The sequence below is a fragment of the Zalophus californianus genome, chromosome 13 (assembly GCF_009762305.2).
Source record: "Zalophus californianus isolate mZalCal1 chromosome 13, mZalCal1.pri.v2, whole genome shotgun sequence".
NCBI lineage: Eukaryota > Metazoa > Chordata > Mammalia > Carnivora > Otariidae > Zalophus > Zalophus californianus.
Genome location: NC_045607.1, coordinates 20570449 through 20590163, shown reverse-complemented (window position 1 = coordinate 20590163; position 19715 = coordinate 20570449). Strand labels below are relative to the sequence as shown.

The 19715-nt window shown below is 48.8% G+C and overlaps 1 protein-coding gene across 2 annotated transcripts; it reads left to right on the top strand.

The window, feature by feature from the left end:
* Positions 1-755: 755 nt before the first annotated feature.
* On the top strand, positions 756-19245 carry BSPRY (B-box and SPRY domain containing). Of its 2 annotated transcripts, XM_027615174.1 has the most exons (6): positions 756-958; positions 4142-4240; positions 11170-11400; positions 12487-12512; positions 16428-16552; positions 18042-19245. In XM_027615174.1, exons 1-6 carry the CDS (start codon positions 782-784, stop codon positions 18566-18568), a joined length of 1185 nt encoding a protein of 394 aa, XP_027470975.1. In that variant the 5' UTR covers positions 756-781; the 3' UTR covers positions 18569-19245. The 2 variants fall into 2 exon arrangements, with proteins under 2 accessions (XP_027470975.1, XP_027470976.1); XM_027615175.2 differs by lacking the exon at positions 16428-16552 and having other exon boundaries at positions 18042-18237.
* Positions 19246-19715: the final 470 nt, after the last annotated feature.

Genomic DNA, 19715 nt, shown 5'->3' with positions numbered 1-19715 from the left:
TACAGATGTCTCTCATTGGACCTTAATATGCAATTTAAAAAAGTATTAACCCATATTAGCCACAAATCAAACTGCCTGAATTCCAGTCTCATTGCTACCAGTTAGTAACTGTGACTCTTTGCAAGTTACTTAACCTGCATCAAAACGGGGATCATAGTAGTACTTTCCTTGTACTATTAACAGACGCATTGCAATTGCAGCCGCTGTCTGTGCTCCGGGGCTCCTGTTTGATCACTTAAGCCTCAGCACAAGTCTTTAGGGCAGATACCGACACTATCCCCATTTTACAGCTGAGGCCACTGAGGGTGCTCTGCCTGTGAACAGATAAATGAGATTTGAGCCCAGGCAGCCTAACGCCAGAACCTACCTTCAAGCTACTTGTCTGGAGCTGCCCCTCAGAAAGGGCTGTTGTGGTACATGCTAAAACGCTTCAAGGTGCTTAGCAAAAGTCTGGCACTTAATAAGTGCTCAATTAAGTTTCCTACGGTCACATTAATATTCGGTGTTTTACGTTTGTCATAAAACTAACACGCATACAAGGCGACTTAATTCAGCAGAAAATCACAGAGCCGGCTAAAGCGGGCGGACCCTGCGCGGGGGTCGGGTCGGCGACGCGGACCCGGGCGCCGAGAGGGCGCCCACCCCGCGGCGAGGACAGGCGGGCCGCAAGGGGGGTGGCCGACGCGCGGGGCCGCCTGTCGGGGCCCGGGGGCGGGGTCGGGGAGGCTCCGCCCAGCAGTCACCTGCGACAGGTGGAGCGCGCGGCGCCCGGCGCTCGGCCATGTCTGTGGAGAGCGCAGGGCCCGGGTTGGGGCCGCTGTGCCCGGAGCACGGCCAGGCTCTGAGCTGGTTCTGCTGCTCCGAGCGACGGCCCGTGTGCGCCGCCTGCGCGGGGCTGGGCGGCCGCTGCCGGGGGCACCGCATCCGCCGGGCGGAGGAGCGCGCGGAAGAGCTGCGGGTGAGCGGACGGGGGCGCCGGAAGGCGGGGGGCGGGTGGGCTCCGGAGGGAGGGGACACCGGGGTGGCGTGCCGAGAGGGACCCGGTGGGGACCTGGTAGCCGGCCCAGGAGCCCAGGCTCGGCGGGGCCACTGGCTGTGGAGCTAGGCGGTTAAGGGTGTGGCCTCTGGAGTCGTGAGGACTTGAGTTCGAATCCCGCCTCCTCCCCACCTCCCTCGCAGTCTGGTCTCCGGGCCTCAGCGCCCTCATCTGTAGTTTGAGGGCAATAATAGCGCGTGTTTATTGGGGGTGTTGTGCGAGAGACATAAGATAATGGGTGAAATGCTCTTTAGTCTACCACATAGTGGCGGCTCGAGCTGCCCACTCTTCCTTCGTTGCTTTGTTGCGGGGTGGGGGGGGGGGGCGGTGAGAGCCGGGCCTGGCCTTGCCCCGGACTCCGTGTGTCCCACGTCCCGCCCCATGGAAGCTGACCTGAGATAAAAGCTGGCCCTCCTCCCTCCTCAACCCCTGGGCTCAAAGCCCCTCCCCTCGTCCACCCTTCGGGCTTCCTGATGGGGTGATTTCTTTTCCCTTTGGGGTTGGCCTTGACTGTACTCCAAACTGGTTCCACCTGGGTAAACGGAGGGGGCGGGTAGGATCTCAAGAGGTTCCTGCTGGATCTCTTCACCTAGAGTTCCTCCCCATGTCCACTCCAGTTTAGCTCCGCGCTGGTCACCTTCATCACCACCCACCCCTGGTCTGAGACTGGGGAGTCGAAGTTACCCTGGGTTTTCCTCCCTCCTTCCACCCTAGTTGTGGTCCCAGGGGATTTCCTTGCAATTTGATTAAGCCTCTTGATTTCCCCAACCTCACCGAGTGCTCTGCCCACCTGTGAGGCTTGAGGGCTCTCGCTGGGGACTCAGACTGCAGGGAAATAAACACACGTGACTGGCCCGGAGGGATTCACTTACTCAGTGACACCTGAAAGCTCCTGGTTGGCCCTACCTGTCACCACTATCCATCATCAGTAGTGGCGATGAAAATAAACTTGGATAATGTGGTGTAATAAACTTTCATAATGGGTGGAAACTTAGCGCCAAAGCACTTCAATATCCATCATCTCACTCCATCCAGACCAAACTTTTGAAGTGATAGCCAACTTCCATTTTATAGATGAGCAAACTGAGGCCCAAAACAGGGCGGTAACTCCTCCAAGGTTTCTAATATTCAGGAGTTGGACCAAGGGAGTCATTGACTTGCTCAGAGAAAAGAGAAAAGAGAAAACCACCTCTTAGCCTCAGTGGAGGGAGGAAGTGGTGCTAATGGGTGTGAGAATTAAATAAAAACCTTAAAAAAAAAAGTTGCCATCAGAGCTGAATCTGAGTGGTGGAAGGAGTATGAAGGCTGGGGCAGGGTGGCAGGCGGGGTACTTGATTTGGAATGCCAGTCTGCCCAGGGCGCCTTCCCTGAACCCTACTGATGCCCTAAACACGTTCATCTCCTTTGCCTGGAGGGAGGGGTTTCTTGCCTTCTCCCTCCAATTTTGAGTATATTATGGCATTTACACACCCCTTCCGCTATCCCTCTAGCCAGCAAAGAAATTTTGGCCCAGGGCAAGATGGTTACCATTCAACAACTTCTCTCTTACCTTCCGGGTTCTTGTCCTGTAGCTTTTTGGAAGTTAGGCTTGGTGTCCTTAGCCCCCTGGTGTGTGCTGATCACAGCTCTGTCCCCAGCCAGCTCAGTTCTTTCACTTAGTATTTGGACCAGTGAAGCGTCAGACGAATTCCTGACTGTGGGGCGGGAAGGATTTGCAAGGGCTTCCTGGAAGAGGCCGAGTTGCCTTTTGGCAGATGGAACCAGGGCAGAGCTGAAGCAGTGGAGGAGCTGTTGGCTACGAAGGAGTCCAAGTACCTGTGGAAATGGAGTGGAAAAGCAGGGGCCTGGCAGGTCACTTCTCTGTGGGCTTTAGCTTCTTCATTTCTAAAAGTCTCCGCTGCTCTCCTGGGGGACGCTCATAGCTCTGGCCGAAGTGAACCACTGAACCTTTTATGGTCACAGAAGTAGAGGTTCATTCATTCAAAAAATATTTATCCAGGGCCTCTATGTGTAGGAGGAACTTTCTTCTAGGTAGTGGCCCATAGCAAACAAGTCAAAGTCATGGTGCTCATGTTCTAGTGGCGGGGGGAGAGATACAAAACAAGTAAACACACCCAGAATGTACAGGCAGAGGAGTGATAAATGCAAGTGAGAAAAATAAGCAAAGTAAGAGAATGGGCTGTGGGATGGTCGGGGAGGGCTTCTGAGGAGGTGACCCTGAATGGAGTGGGGCAGGGGACTTGTACGGCTGGACGCAGAGGAAGGAACAGGTGCAAAGCCGCTGTTGTCAGGACGAGTTTGGTGTGTTTATGGGACAGAAAGAAGGCCAGAGTGGAGAGTGCTAGGAGGTGGCTTCGGAGCAATAGGCAGAGTCCCATCAGACAGTCCCTTGTTGGCTAAAGTGGGAAGCTTGATCTCACTGTGAGTGTGCTGGAAAGCCATTGGAGGATTTTGAGCAGGGACATGACCTGACCTAATCTCCTGACCCAAGGTGGTCGTGGCTAACTGTGGGGGCGAATAGCAAGAGTGGAGGTGACCAGAAGTGGCCAGAGGAGAGAGAGAGAGACTTTGGAGTCAGGGCTGATAGGACTCACTGAGGGATTAGATACATGCGGGGTTGGAGAGTAACCCCGGGGTTTGGGTTGGGGTAATGAGGTTGATGATTGCTGGTATTGTTTAATGAATGGGGATAACTTAGGGAAGCCGTGTTCTTTCCACTCAGGTGTGGAGAGCCAGGGAGCTGGGTCAGAGGGAACGCTGCGAGCATATGCAGGAAAGTGATTATGATGATGGGCCACCGAATTTAGGAGAAGGAGGGAACTGAGGCCACAAAGTGGGTGATAGACACCGAAAAGTGGTAAGACTAATGTATCAGCGGCTTCAACTGAGCCGAAGAATGGTTGGACTGAAGGATCTAGAGTTAGTAATCTGGAAGGATGGAAGGGGTGGGCCGGGTGTGGGCCCCTTGAAATGAAGATTTTGGAGGTGCTATAGTTTTCAGTAATAACAAGGTCTGGGATGCAAGTGGCTGAGGGGGGATATCATGGGGATGGAGTGAATGGATCAACGTGGATCAAGGTGCCATAGGTGTCCTTTATATTGCAGAACAAGATTGTGGACCAGTGTGAGAGGCTGCAGTTCCACAGTGCCAGCATCGCCAAGTATGTGGCTGAGGTCCTGCCAGGGAAGAACCAGAGAGCAGCGGTAGGTAGTTCTCCTTCCTCTCTGCTCTGGACCCCTCCTAGGACAAGACTCCAGCCTTAGGAGCATGGACCAGTCTCACAGACTCACTGTGCTCCTAGCAAAGCCGATGCCCAGGAAGGGCATGCGCCGTTTCCCATCTCTCTGAGCTGTGGTTTTATCATCTGGGCAGAGAGGACTATTCCCAGTACCACACTGGGGCAAATACTGCTGGAAAATGACTTTCTTGGGGTAAAGGGTCAGAAAAGGTAGCATTCTTCCACCATCTAAGTATTTCGTGGTCAGCCCCTGAATTATAAAATAACCTCTGGACTTTGACGTGGAGTGTTCTTTATGCCAGTCTTATGCAGTAGGTGGCAGTAACATCCCTGTTTACAGATGGGGAAGTGGGTTGCCTAGAGGGTAATTGACTTGCTCAAGGTCCACAGCCTCCTGCCAGAGTCAGATCCAGGACCTGGATCTTCTGACTCCCAGGCCAGTGCTCCTTCAGCTACCTGCCACTGCTGATCCTTTAGCCAGTTGCCCCCATTGCCAATGCTACGTCCTCATTCTCAGGTATGCCCCTCACGGGTCGGGGCTATGAATTTCTTTCTGTACATCCCCTCCTTCCTTCACCAACATGGACAATGGAGCAGGCTTTGCATGGTCTTAGTCAAGGTTCTTTTGATTGTGTAGAACGAAACCCAGTTGAACTAGTTTGCGCAAAAACAGGGAATTTCCCAGCAGGATACAGAAGCCTCTCAGAACCTGAAGGGGATGAGAACCAGGAAAGAAGATGCTGCCAGGAGGCCAGGCAGCTATTCTGTGTCCAGTCCTGCCTCTCTTAGCATGATGGTTCCTCTGTCTCTCTCTGTCTCTTTTTCTTCATCCTTTTTATTTTCCCGTCTTGACTGCACTGGCTAGGACCTCAGTACAGTGTTGAATAGAAGCAAGTGTAGCAGATGCTGACTTCAAGGAGTGTACTCACAGCATTTCACCATTTATGTATGTATTTAACAAATCTGTTGAGTACCCATCACATGCCAAGCACCGTTGTTCTATGTGCTAGAGATTCCACAGTGAACAAAACATATGGAAATTTCTGTTTCCGTGAAACTTACATGGTTGGCCAGGGGGTGGGGAGTTGGGGGAAGGCCAATAATTAAATACACACTATGTCATAAGGTCAAAGGTGCTATGGAGAAGTTTTTTTTTTTTTTTTTAAGATTTTATTTATTTATTTGAGAGAGAGAAAGAGAGAGAGAGAGCATGAGAGGGGGTTTGGTCAGAGGGAGAAGCAGACTCCCTGCTGATCAGGGAGCCCGATGCGGGACTCGATCCCGGGACTCCAGGATCATGACCTGAGCCGAAGGCAGTTGCTTAACCAACTGAGCCACCCAGGCGCCCGGTGCTATGGAGAAGTTTAACACAGGAAGGAGGACATTCCTTTTTTGAGAACGGGGGCAGTGGGGGTGTTGCAATTGTATATGCTGTGGTGAGGAATGACCTAATTAAGTATTGATATTTGCACAAAATTTATAGAAGGTGAGGGAATGGACCAGGTATATGGGGGAAGAGTTCTAGAAAAAGGGAATGGCAAGTGCAAAAGCCCTAAGGTAGGAGCAGTGAATGAGATAGGAGTCAAACTGAGAGTGTTGTGTCCACATAAGAGGTTTCAAGGAGGTGGGATGTCAGATGTTGCAGAGGTTAAGCAAGGTGAGAAATGAGAGTGGGCCATTGGATTTAGTAACATGTTCATCACTGGAGATTGTGATGGGATGGGGAATGTTTTGTAGAGTGGTAAGGTGGAAGCCTGATCAGAGTGGGTTTCAGAGAACAGAAGAGTAATTTGGGAGAGTTGGCACAGCCAAACCTTGAGGACTTCTGCTGTAAGAAGGGAGCTGAGAAATGGGTTGATAGTGGGGGAGGGGGTATGAGATCAAGAGGGTATTTTATTTTTAAGATGCAGAAATTACTCTCTGTATGCTGGTAGGCATTATCTGGTAGAGAGGGGAAAATTAATAGTGGAGGAGAAAGGATAACCAGGTATAGCAAGGAGGGCGGGGTATAGGCTAACAAATGGAAAGTTAGCTGTAGGTAAGAGCATGAGCTTTCATCCGCAGAAACAGGGAAGGCAGAGTGTAGGGGTGCCGGTGCAGGTAGATGGGCAGGTGATAGACAGAGCTTGTGTAATTCTCTTCTGATTGCTTCTATTTTCCATTATTTATCACATTTGCCGTAGGTTCTTAATGATGCCATTTGTCAGTTTATAGATATGCTTTGTCCCCCATCAATCTGTTAACATGGTAATACATTAATAAGAGTTTCTAGGGGCACCTGGGTGGCTCAGTTGGTTAAGCATCTGCCTTCGGCTCAGGTCGTGATTCCAGGGTCCTGGGATCGAGTCCCACGTTGGGCTCCCTGCTCGGCAGGGAGCCTGCTTCTCCCTCTCCCGCTGCCTGCCGCACCCCCTGCTTGTGTTCTCTATCTCTCTGTGCGTCAAATAAATAAATAAAATCTAAAAAAAAAAAAAAGTTTCTAATGCTAAACCATCCTGAATTCCTGGGGAAAACCAAGTAAGCTTGATCATATGTATTTTTTTTTTTACTTTAAATTTTGAGATAATTGTAGATTCACGTTTGGTTGTAAGAAATAATCATAGAGCCATATCCCCTGTACCCTTCATCCAGTTTCCCCCAATGATAACATGTTACCTAACTATATAGTACAGTATCATAGCCAGGACATTGACATCCATACAACCTACCTTATGCACATTTCACCAGTTTAATATGCGTTCCTTTGTGTGTGTGTATTTAGTTCTGTGCAGTTTTATCACATGTGTAGATTCGTGTGACTTCTCCTACAACCAAGATACAGAGCAGTTCTATCATAAGGATCCCTTGTGCTACCCTTTTATCACCGAGCCCCCCACTCCTCTCCTTCTCCTTGTATAATCGTTATACAAAATTTCTGAGGTTGGATTGCTAATCTTAGTTTGGGGTTTTGTGTGTGTGTGTTTAAGGATTTTTGTGTCTATACTCAGGAGTGAGATTAGCCTATGAATTTCATTTCTTGTATAGTCCTTATCAGATTTTGATATTGAGGTTCTATAAATCTTATTAAATGAATTGGAACCTCTGTTTTCACTGGAGGAATCTGTGTTAAGATTGGAATTATTTGTGCCTTGAATATTTGGTGACACCCCCTGTAAAACTATCTGGGCTTGGTGTTATTTTTTGCAGGTGGATTTTAACTACTGATTCATTTCCCACCATGAGTAAAGGATTCTTTCTTTTTCTTTAATTTTAGTAATTTTTTTCTAGATAAATTATGTACTTTGTCTATTTTTAAATGTAATGCCATAAAGTTCTTAAATTATTTTTTTAGATATTTATTTGAGAGTGAGAGTACAAGTCGGTGGGGGGGAGAGGGAGAGGGAGAGGTATGCTCCCCGCTGAGCAGGGAGCCCAACATGGAGCTCGATCCCAGGACCCTGAGATCATGACCCGAACCAAAGGCAGATGCTTAACCGACTGAACCACCCAGGTGCCCCCCCAAGTTGTTCTTAATCTTGATTAAAGTTGCCACTGGTTTGTCTATTTTGTTAAAAGTCTTTTCAAAGAACCAGCTTTTAGTATTTTGATCTCTCGTTTGGATCTTTTTTTTTTTAAGTTTATCTATTTTTTTCTAGTGATCTCTATACCGTGGGGCTCGAACTCAGAACACCGAGATCAAGAGTCACATGCTCTTCCGACCCAGCCAGCCAGGCGCCCCTCTTTTATATCTTTAAAAAAAAAAAAACAAAAAACAAAAAAATCATTATTTCCTCGTATCTTTTTTTTATGATTTTATTTATTTATTTGTCAGAGAGAGAGACAGAAAGAGCACAAGCAGGGGGAGCAGCAGGCTCCCCACTGAGCTAGGAGCCCAGTGCGGGACCTGAGCCAAAGGCAGACACTCAACTGACTGAGCCACCCAGGTGTCCCTTCCTCTTTTTTTTTTTTTTTTTTAAGAAGCCAGGCATGGGAGTGCATATTGTATGATTCCTTTTTTTTAGATTAATTAATTAATTAATTAATTTTGACAGAGAGACACAGCGAGAGAGGGGACACAAGCAGGGGGAGTGAGAGAAGGAGGGAGAAGCAGGCTTCCCGCTGAGCAGGGAGCCCCACGCGGGGCTCGATCCCAGGACGCCAGGATCATGACCTGAGCCGAAGGCAGACGCCCAACGACTGAGCCACTCAGGCGCCCCTCCCTTTTTTTTTTTTTTTTTTAAGATTTTATTTATTTGAGAGAGAGAGAGAGCACAAGCAGGCGGAGGGGCAGAGGGAGAGGGAGAAGCTGACTCCCTGCCGAGCAGGGAGCCTGATGCGGGGCTTGATCCCAGGACCCTGGGATCATGACCTGAGCCGAAGGCAAACGCTTAACCGACGCTTAAGCGCCACCCAGGCGCCCCAGGTGTCCCTTCCTCTTATCTTTATCATTTTTTTCCTTTTAATTTTTTTTAGGGGGAGATATACACCATTGTTATTTAACTCCCTCAGCTGAACACAGTCTGTTAATTTTCGTCTGTCTTCTTTCTCAAGGTCAGCATTTAAGCCATATATTTCCTTCTATGTATTGCTCTCACATTTTCTGATGCAATATTTTCATTCAGTTATAAGTATTTTTAAATGTCCACTATGATTTATTTTACTATGTGTTGTTAGAAATAGGTTTTTAAATCTCCATATCTCCAGATGTATGGTTTTACTTTTAAAAATTATCATTGTTATTTTTTCCACTAATTTCTCACTTAACTTCATTGTAGTCTGCATATCAGTTGTTCGAAATTTGTTAAGACTTGCTCTGTGCCCTAAAACACAGTCACTTTAGGTAAATGTTTCACATTCAAATCTTTTCTATACTTACTAATTTTTTATCTGCCATATTTACTGATTGGAGGCAAGGAGCATTTATAGTTTCATATCATGCTGTGGATTTGTCTATTTTTCCATATAATTCTGTCTGTACTGGGCTCTTAAGTTTAGAGGAGTGTAAAATTCTAAAATAAATCACAAGCCGCATTCAGGGCAATAGAGTCCCTGCTCTCGATTACACCAGTTTTTAATTTCCTTTCTACGTACGCTTGGACTCCAGGGGATTTCCTTTACTTAGCTGCCAGAGAAGCTTGACTTTTTTTTTTTTTTGAGAAAGTTGACTTTTAAAAGGATGCTTTGGGCTATTTTCCAGCATTTCTGTGCTTTGTTTTAGGACAGTGTTTAGTTTATTCTGGCATATCTTTGGAAAGGGAAATTTTTTTTCTCTGCTACACTTTTCTGGGAATGAATCGAGAAATGTGTTGAAATTGATTACAGTCTTCTAGTGAGAGAGTATCTGCTGCATCTTGGGCTAGGGTATGTTCTTGGTCCTGATCACATATATAGTACAAACATGGCTAAGGGCACCCACCCCTGTGGGCAAGGCAGCAAGGTGGGATAGAGAGAACAATAGCTAATGGTGTTGAACACTTATGTGCTGGGCTTTGTTCTGTGCACTTTGTATGTATTAACTCATTTAATCTTCCACAATAACCTCATGTTGTAGGTACTATTATTATCCTCATTTAGCAGATTAGAAAACTGAGGCATAGGGAAGATCAGTAATGTGCTCAACATCCTACAGAGAGTAGGTGAATCAGCTAAGGTTTAAATCTAGGCACTGTCTCTAAAGCCTAACTTCCTGGGGCGCCTGGGTGGCTCAGTCGGTTAAGCATCTGCCTTCGGCTCACGTCATGATCTTAGGGTCCTGGGATCGAGCCTGACATCAGGCTCCCTGCTCAGTGGGGAGCCTGCTTGTCCCTCTCCTTCTGCCCCTCCCCCCGCTTGTGCTCTGTCTCTCTCGGACAAATAAATAAATAAAATCTTTAAAATAAAATAAAGCCTAACTTCCTAACTAGTGTGTTATGTTGGCTCAGGGGACACTGAAGTTGGAGTCAGAACTAACTCCTGGGTTCACTTAGGCCATTCACTCTCTTCCTCTCCCCTGGGCAAATTGTGGGTCTCAGTTTCTTCTGTAAAGCAGGGGTCATTACCTATACAGAGCAGGTCTGCACAGGCAGGGCACAGAGAAAACTGCTGGCTATTCCTGACGTTCTGGCATGAAGGAGACTGTTCTACTGTCCCTTGTCTGGCAAGAGTGCAGGTGTTTCATGCAGCCTTTTGGGAGGACTGATTGTCCAATGGCACTGGGGGAAAGGGAATCGTGTTGGACTGAGAGTCAAAAGAACTGGGTTCTAGTCCCAGGTCTGTCCCTGACTTGGCCTGTGAATGCTACCAAGAGATTTTTGACTTAGTCAGAAGAAACTTTCTCCTCAGTCATTCAGTAACTATTTGAGTACCTACTGTGTGCTAGACCCTGTGCTAATTACTAGGAGACACACATTAGCTTCACTGGAGTGGATGGCATGCCCCCTGGCATGAATAAGAATTCTACCATGGAAGCCATTGGAATGGACAGATTTAGGAAAGAATGAGATTTTTTTCACTCAGACCTAGTTAGAATATCAACTGTTGGCATGGATCCTGTTGATGGGGATGACTTTGTAGGCTCTTTCACTCTACAATTCTATAATTCTCTGACCTTGGTCCCTTGACCTTGGTATTCTCAACTATGAAATAATTGATTCTAGTTATCTCTAGACCACGCCCACTAACCCTAACCCAGCTCTTCCATTCTGTGATCCCAGCTCTATGAGATATGACCTGGATGTCTGAATCTTATATTTCTTTACCCTAAACCATATTGGGGACTCTTAAGGCTGGGATGGCTTAAGCACCTGTTTCTTCCATTACTGTGCCTGTGGCAGACATGGCTAATCAATCCCAGCACTCCTTCCCACTGAGCCCAAAGCCTCTTAATATTGACTGGGGCTTTGCTAGGACCCGATTCTCTGTGTTATCCCTCATCAGAGCACGGCTAGCGCGGCGCGGGAACTGGTCATCCAGAGGCTAGCTGTGGTGAGGAGTCTGTGTGAGAGTGAGGAGCAGCGTTTGTTGGAACAGGTGCATGGCGAAGAAGAGCGGGCCCACCAGAGCATCCTGACACAGCAAGTCCACTGGACTGAGGCGCTGCAGAAGCTCGACACCATCCGGACCAGCCTGGTGGGCATGCTCACCCATCTGGATGACCTCCAGCTGATTGTAAGTCAGGCAGGGGTGAGGACACAACCAGTGGACCAGACACCCCCAAGTCTAAAACAGCGAGAATATTTATTGGTAAGAGTTGGGTGGATAAGGATAATTTGGAGCAGGGATTAGGCAAGGGAATAAAATTAAACAGATTTTTTTTTTTTTTTTGCACCTGCTAACCATTCTTTCAATAGTGAGCAGACATTGACTGGTGTCTACCATGTGCTGTTGTGCCACGGGGTGGAGTTACAGGATACAGCTGTTAGCGCCTCGTGGCCTTACGAAGGAGACGAATCCATAAACTGATGATGGAGGGTTATGTCTTCTGTAGAGGACATCACTGGGAGCTAGAGACCCCACGGTCCAGGCTTTCGGGTGGCAGTGGTCAGGGTAGGCTTCCTGGATGAAATAACTTCAAAGCTAGTGCCTGAAAGATAAAGAGGAACGGCTACGTTAAAGGAAGTGGAGAGCTAGAGAGAGGGTTCAGAAGTGTGCAGAGGGAGGGAATGGCCCCAGAAACTACCGTGGGTAATATTTATGTACATATCCCTGCAAAATACTTTATATAGAGATGCAGATACTTGGAGTTTTAATGGGACAATCTGACATCTGAGTAAATATGCCAAGCAGAGAAATCTGAATGTGGAACAACCGAGCTGTTCTGCAGTTCAAGTAGGGCAGTTTCCATCGCTGTCCTAGATTGTGCATTGATTGAGTCACACAGTTTCCACGGACAGAGCACATTCTGTCCTAAACGCTGGGATGGTCACAAGAGAAGATTCAGAAAGAGTCCCCGCCATCCAGGAGCTGGCAGTCTTGGTGGGGGGTGAGGTGTTAGTAAATACATCGCCCTGCAGTGTGGTTTAGGGAAACGCAGGATGCCACCAGGCACGGGAGACTGAGTCATTCTGAGTGCGCGGTGTGGAGGTGTGTGAAGAAGAACCCAGGTAGCTTTGTTTTGGGTCTTAAAGCAGGAACAGAATGCTTTATTCTAGAGTCTGTCCGTGTGGCACCCTCCATACCTGTTGAATATATTCAGATCTTGACTACCTGCTGAGTTCCTGATACCAAGCCTGACTCTGTTTTCTTTTCTCACAGCAGAAGGAGCAGGAGATTTTTGAAAGGTGAGTATAGCCCTGTCAGTTGCCTGGGCAAATGGAGACCATTGCCTGCAGGCCTGTAACTAGTCCGTTGCATTCAGGTCCTGCTGCTCCAGGGCGAAAGCCCAAGGCGTGCCGTGCCACCGTGTGCCTGCCCTGGAGCCATGCTCCCTGGACAGGGGTCTTCCTGCCTGTGACTTGGGAGAACTGCTTTAGATCCCTGTGCAAGGGTAGTGAAAGAAACACTTAGCGATCAGAGGCTTGCCAAGAGCTTTCTGAAATGTTACCCTGCTACAAAATAACCAGTCCCCCTATTGGAGTGTTTTATACCCCCATCTACAGATGAAAATACTGAGGCTCAGGGGCGCCTGGGTGGCTCAGTTGTTAGGCGTCTGCCTTCGGCTCAGGTCATGATCCCAGGGTCCTGGGATCGAGCCCCGCATCGGGCTCCCTGCTCGGCGGGAAGCCTGCTTCTCCCTCTCCCCACTCCCCCTGCTTGTGTTCCTTCTCTCGCTGTGTCTTTCTCTCTCTGTCAAATAAATAAATAAAAAATCTTAAAAAAAGAAAGAAAGAAAGAAGATACTGAGGCTCAGAGAGGGTCGGGGACTTGCCTGTGCCCCAGAGCTGGGGCGTGGACCCCCACCCAACACCTGTCCCATCACCGTCTTCTCCGCCTCAGTCCCCCTTTCTCTGACAAAAGGGTCTCTGAAACCTAAGTCTGTGTTAACCACCACTCAAAATTTGCACTTTAATGAAGCAATAATAAAAGCCCTTCACCAGGCTCTCCCTGGGTTCTGAAAGACTAAGAGCCAAGAGCCCGAGGAAGTGGCCAAGAGGATGTAATTTGCCAGGCAAAGAAATTAAACTCTTACATCTTCTGTGAGAGATTTCAGAGCTGTATCTGGGGAGCACAGCCCATTCTTCTTAACTATTTTTATATTTAAATTTCAACAGTAATACGTGTGCATGAGAGAAAGAGAAAAGAATGCCATCAATATAAAACCATTGAAAATTTAAAATGTCTCGGGGCGCCTGGCTGGCTCATTCGGTAGAGCATGTGACTCTTGATCTCAGGATTGTGAGTTCAAGGCCCACATTGGGCATAGAGACTACTTAAAAAAAAATTTGTTTTTATGTCTCCATTACCCCTTCCCAATCCTATTCCCTGAGGTGATCAGCTTTAACAGTCAGATATGTATCTTGTGGTTTTTCCAATGTAAATAGAGTCCTAGATAGTATGTCTGGGCTTGTTTACCTCTAAAAATATATATTTTTAACACAATTGGGATTGTTTTAATACTTGCTGTTCTGTAACTTACTAGGCCCTCTTGGATCTCTCCATGTACAGATTTACCTCACTCTTCAGCAAGTCTGTGAAGACATCCCCCAGTATGGATGCCCCCAACTTTATTTTATGGTCTCCTTTAAATGCTTGGCTTGTTCCTACTTTTTCCCTCTTTTAATATTTCCACACTTCTGCTAGTCTTCTCTTTCTCCTTTACCTTCTTCATCTTCCTCTAAAACCATCCTGTCTTCAATTTCAAGCTGCTCTGATTTTTGGGGAAAAAAATTGATCTTTAAATTTTTTTTTTTGAAATATTTCAAATGTGGAGAAAAGTTGCAAAAATAGTATAAGGAGCTTCACCTAGAAATCCTGATTGTTAGTATTTTGCCACATCTGCTCTCCTTCTTGGTCTGTTTGTCTCTTCCGTCCTACCTATTTAACAAGTGAATATATGGCACTTACTTTTTCTGACCTATTTGAGAGTAAGTTGCTGAAAGCGAGACCTTTTACATCTAAATGCTTCAGCATCTTTCTCTCAAGAACAAAGACAATCTCTTACATAACTAGTGTCACTATTAAGCTCAGGAAATTTAATGTTGATGTAACACTATTATCTAATATACAGTCCATATTCAAATGTTGCCAGTTGTGCCCACAAAGTTCTTAACGGTGTTTGGTGTGTTTTTTGTTTCCTTTTTTTTTTTTTTAAAGACTTTATTCATGTATTTGAGAGATAGAGAGAGAGCATGAGACAGGTGAGGGTCAGAGGGAGAAGCACATTCCCCGCCGAGCAGGGAGCGATCCTGCTAGAATTCCTGATTTAATCTGGAATTTATTCCTTAGGCTTTTTTTTTTTTTTTAGATTTATTTATTTATTTATTTATTTATTTATTCATGAAAGACAGAGAGAGAGAGAGAGAGAGAGAGAGGCAGAGGGAGAAGCAGGCTCCCAAGGAGCTGGGAGCCTGATGCGGGACTCGATCCCAGGACCCTGGGATCACGACCTGAGCCGAAGGCAGACGCTCAACCATCTGAGCCACCCAGGCGCCCCTATTCCTTAGGCTTTTAAAACAATAACAACAAAATACTTAGAGAGAGAGAGAGAGAGATTTTGTTTATTTATTTGTCAGAGAGAGAAAGCGAGCGTGAACAGCACAAGCACGGCGAGCAGTGGGGCTCGATCCTAGGGCCCTGGGATCATGACCTGAGCCAAAGGCAGACACTTAACCAACTGAGCCACTCCGGCATCCCCATGGGTTTTCCCTTCTGAACCATGAGGTGCTGGACCAGATAGTTGTCTAGGTTCTAGTGTCTCTGACTGTCCTCAGGTTTGCTTTGGGTTGGCTCAGCGCGGCCGACATGGGTTCCTCTCTCCTCCCCACCTGATGGTTGCCCCCGCCCCCCCCAGCCCCAGCTTCAGTGCTTTGGGAAGATGGCAACAGCCCCTCTCTTGTCCTGACCACAAAGAGCCTTTGTTACCAGAGCCTGCTCTTAGCTTTTCTAGGGCTCTGGTCACCTTGCTCTTCCCAAGCCAGGACAGTCAGTGACAGTCTTGCAAAGAGCTTGCACCCATGAGCTGTGCCCCACTGTCCCTGCCTGCTCCTTCATTATGGGCAGAGCCAGAGAATTGGAGAAGAGAGTGTGCTCTCAGAACTGCTGCCTGATCTCAAAGCCATCCTCAGGGTCAGAAGCGGTGGGAAAGCTCTTTCTCAGAACCCAGTTCAGAGGCCTGCAAAGCTCCTTGGCGAATCCTTCCTTTGCCCTACACCCTGTTGATCATTTTCATTTTAGATCAAGGGGAAAATTATGTTGAACAGTGCCTGGACTCCAGCCTGGGTTTGTTCTATTTTTGCATGGAGGCCGGACTTGAACCCAGCTCCCCTTTTTAGCTGAGTGCTTTCTCTGAATCTCTGTTCTTTCCTGTCAAATGGGATAACAGCTATCTCCCAGGTTACAGCAAAGATTACATGAGATTCTCTAGAGGAAACTGGATACTTAATAAATGGTAATTCTCCCCTCCTAGGCATCTTCCATTCCCATATTCCCTCCAGCCAAACCCAGTGCCCCTGTGAGCTGAGGAGAGGTAGCTACTGGGAGCAAAGCGCTGGAACTAATGTATGGTTGGGGTGATAACTGATAGTCCCTTCTTGTGGGATCCCTCAAGGGTATTTGCATTTTAAAAGCAGAGGAATGGCTGTACCTTCTTACTGAACCAATAGGTTTTGCTGCAGTAGGTTTTGGAAGGAGGAAGGATTTTCTCCACATAGGACAGGGGAGTGGAAAGACTGGTGTGTAAGAGGCTTAGGTCCCATCCCTGTTCTGCTGCTAACTTGGAGACCCAGCAGGTTGTTTCTCCTACAGAGCAGATCAACTCCAAGTTCTAATACTGGTACCAAGTATTTACCTCCCTGGAAATTGCCCGTCTTGCTGGAATTAAAGCTCCTGGGGGGCACAAGGGGAGAGCCCTGCTTCCCGTTTGGCTCAAGCCTTTTTAGGGGGCTCCTGTGTGGGGCCTGGCTGCCCATCTTGGTGTCGCCCTCATGGGAAGAAGATTACTTCTGTCCCTTTCTCATCACTCTCTCATCACTCTCTATTGATCCAGATCCATTTCCAGAACCTTCCTGAATTTGTCTTTTTTTCCCCCCTTCCACAAGGACCGAGGAAGCAGAGGGCATTTTGGATCCTCAGGAATCGCACAAGTTAAACTTTAATGAGAAGTGCATTCGGAGCCCCCGACTCACCCAACTCTGGGTGACAGCGGTTCTCGGGTCCCTCTCAGGTTAGGAGCTGGTAGAACCCTGCACCAGCGGGAACAACTGGGCGGCTGGCTGGCTGGGGTGTGCCGCGGGGTCACACTGGGGAATAGAACATCTGGCACGGTAGCTAAAGCAAACAGTAATGCTAGATGCAGGCTTGTCGGTGAAGCCAGGGTTCTGGACAGGCCTGGGGCGGCTGGGTCAGGTCCTTCCCGTTTCCAGACCAGCCTGTTCTGCAGGCTCTAACAAAAACCTTGTCCATGTACGTCACAGCTCTGTCCTGCCCAAGTGGGACAGCTTAGTATTTTATTTCTTGGAAACTGAGTTTCTCTTTAAGAAGATACAAGTGCTGGCCAACTGGAGAGCATCTGGAGCGAGAATTAAGCTGCCTGGATTCGCCTCACTCACTTAACCACTAACTCAGGCCGACTGTGGCCTGGCCTCGTGTTGCATGCTAAGGCCACGGAGGTGAACGTGACATGGTCTTCTCCTGCGGGAATTCCCACTTAGTGCGGGACTGCTCCAAGCAGAATCTCCCAAGCTAGGTGGAAGCTTCTGTGCTCCTGGTTGTGGTGTTTGCACAATTCACAAAGAGGTTAGGGTAATGGATTGAATTGTTCCTCAGTTGTTGTTGTTGTTGTTGTTGTTTAATATTTTAGCTTTTTTTTTTTAAAGATTTTATTTATTTGCCAGAGGGAGAGAGAGGGAGAACACAAGCAGGGGGAGTGGCAGGAAGAGGGAGAAGCAGGCTCCCCCCTAAGCAAGGAGCTCGATGTGGGACTCGATCCCAGGACCCTGAGATCATGACCTGAGTCGAAGGCAGCCGCTCAACCATCTGAGCCACCCAGGCGCCCCGAATTTTTCCTCAGTTTTAACCCTCCTCCCTTGGGTGTTAGCCTTAAATGTTTAGTGCAAGCTCTAGCTTGTCTGCGCTGCATTCTCTTATCAGAGTGCACCTGCTTTGCCGGCAGTCCCATTCAGTGAGTTGTTGGAAAGTACGGAAAGTACGGATCTGGTCCTTCCTAGCTCCCGGGGGCCTTGCCCCTAGGGCAGATCTGATCTGGAGGCCGCAGATAGGCCTCAACTGGAATGCACTGTGATCAGTGCAGGGTGCTAGATGTGGGAACAAAATGCTGGGTCTTCATTTTGCCCTGCCACCAACTAGGTGTGTGACTTTGGGCAACTTGCTTCTCCTTCCTGGGCCTTCTTTCTAGTTTACAGATGAGGGTCTTAGACTAATAATAACTATTGTTGTCATGGCCACAACTTATTGAGCACTTAATTAATGCTAGGCACTTTAGATGTATCATCCCATTTGGTCCTCACGTCCACCCTGTGATAAGTCCGATTGATCCCCATTTTACCGATGAGGATGCTGGGGGCTCAGAGAGAGCAAAGGGCTTGTGTGAGGTAATGCTGCCAGTGGGTGGTGCGGCAGCCCTTTGCTGCCTGACAGGACCGGGTTAGGGCTGACGGTGGGCCTTGGGCAACTCTGAGAATTCTTCCTGGCAGGCACGGAGGACGTGCGTATCGACGAGAGGACCGTCAGCCCCTTCCTGCAACTGTCAGATGATCGAAGGACCCTGACCTTCAATGCCAAGAAGTCCAAGGCCTGTGCAGATGCCCCCGAGCGCTTTGACCACTGGCCCAATGCCCTCGCGGCCACCTCCTTCCAGGCTGGGCTGCACACCTGGATGGTGAACGTCCAGAACAGTTGTGCCTATAAGGTGGGCGTGGCCCTGGGCCAGCTGCCCCGCAAGGGCTCAGGCAGTGACTCTCGTCTGGGCCACAACACCTTCTCCTGGGTCTTCTCCCGCTACGACCAGGAGTTCCGTTTCTCCCACGACGGGCAGCATGAGCCCCTGGGGCTGCTGCGCTGCCCCACCCAGCTGGGCGTGCTTCTAGACTTGCAGGCGCAGGAACTGCTCTTCTACGAGCCGGCCTCTGGCACGGTGCTCCACACCCACCACGTGCCCTTTTCCGGGCCCCTCTTCCCAGTCTTTGCGGTGGCCGACCAGAACATTTCCATCATCCGCTGACCCGCGACCACCGGGAGCCCTGGTCTACTCCCCACCACGCGTCCAGGCCATGTTCCTACCCAGTGTCTCCCCCGCCGCCCCGATGTTGCCTCTGCCCGATGGGCAGCTTTAGGAGGGTGGGGGATCCATTTCAGGTCTGGGTTCAGCCGTGACATGCTGGGTATCTGTGGGGAGCCTGCTACCCGCTGGGCCTTAGTCTCCCAAATCCACCAGGCATCTGCCCCTCCGAGGGTGTCTTGTTCACCACGTCATGTCTGGCACCAAGCATGGTGCCTGGTGCCTACCGGTTGTGCAATAAATATTTGGCAAGCGAACGGGTGGATGGAAAGGTGCCTGGGTGTGTGTGGTAGACTCTTCTGGAGAAGCACTGCCTTCCAGCCCTCTGTCCCTGGCTTTGATTCAGAACTCCCACGAGGCTGTTCTTGGCCAGAAGACTCTGGCCTGGGGGGGCTGTGTCCCCCCACCAGGTCCAGCCTGGAGGCTCAGGAGACTGAGGGGATCCTGTCCGGAGGTAACCTGACTGCAACACCCCCAAAACTCCCCCCCCCGCCGCCGCAGCTTGTGGCCCCCCTGACATAATGTGGAGACCCGGAGTGAGGGCTTTAAGCCCCAGAGAGCTGAGGGAGTAGGAGGGCCAGACGTAGGGAACACGTCTGTTATTAAAGGTTTTAAAAGATTGGAAAGTTTCTTCCATGTTCTTTGTGGGAAATTGGGCAAATCCCCCAAGTGCCAGCTCACATCTAAAGAGGTACGCCTGCTAGGAAAGAGAGATCTTCCTCACCCTCATCCGCACTCCCGGCTCAGCATACACAGCCACACGAGCCCCAAGACGGTTCTGGGCCCTGCATTGCTGGAACCCAGGGCAAGTCCCTTCCCATTCTCTGAGGTCACATTAGAACAGTGGTCCTCACATTCCTGTTTTACTTACGAACACAGTTCAGAGGCAATCTTACCTACAACTTCAGGCCCCTGGGCTCAAAGATGAGGGCCAGAGCCCTCCCCACTCTTAAGCTTGCTCAATAATTTACTCCAAACACTGGGTAGATCAGATCCAGTCCACAGCCTGAATGGCAACTTTTTTGGTTCAGATACTTCTGAGGCCCTTGCAGCTCCGAGAGCACAGCTCAACCCACGTCCTCACTGCCTG

Excerpts from the sequence above, each read along its gene's own strand:
- BSPRY (XM_027615174.1), top strand. The coding sequence starts at position 782 with ATGTCTGTGGAGAGCGCAGGGCCCGGGTTGGGGCCGCTGTGCCCGGAG. Across the intron at positions 959-4,141 it reads AGCGCGCGGAAGAGCTGCGG|AACAAGATTGTGGACCAGTG; the intron begins GTGAGCGGACGG and ends TTTATATTGCAG. Across the intron at positions 11,401-12,486 it reads TGGATGACCTCCAGCTGATT|CAGAAGGAGCAGGAGATTTT; the intron begins GTAAGTCAGGCA and ends CTTTTCTCACAG.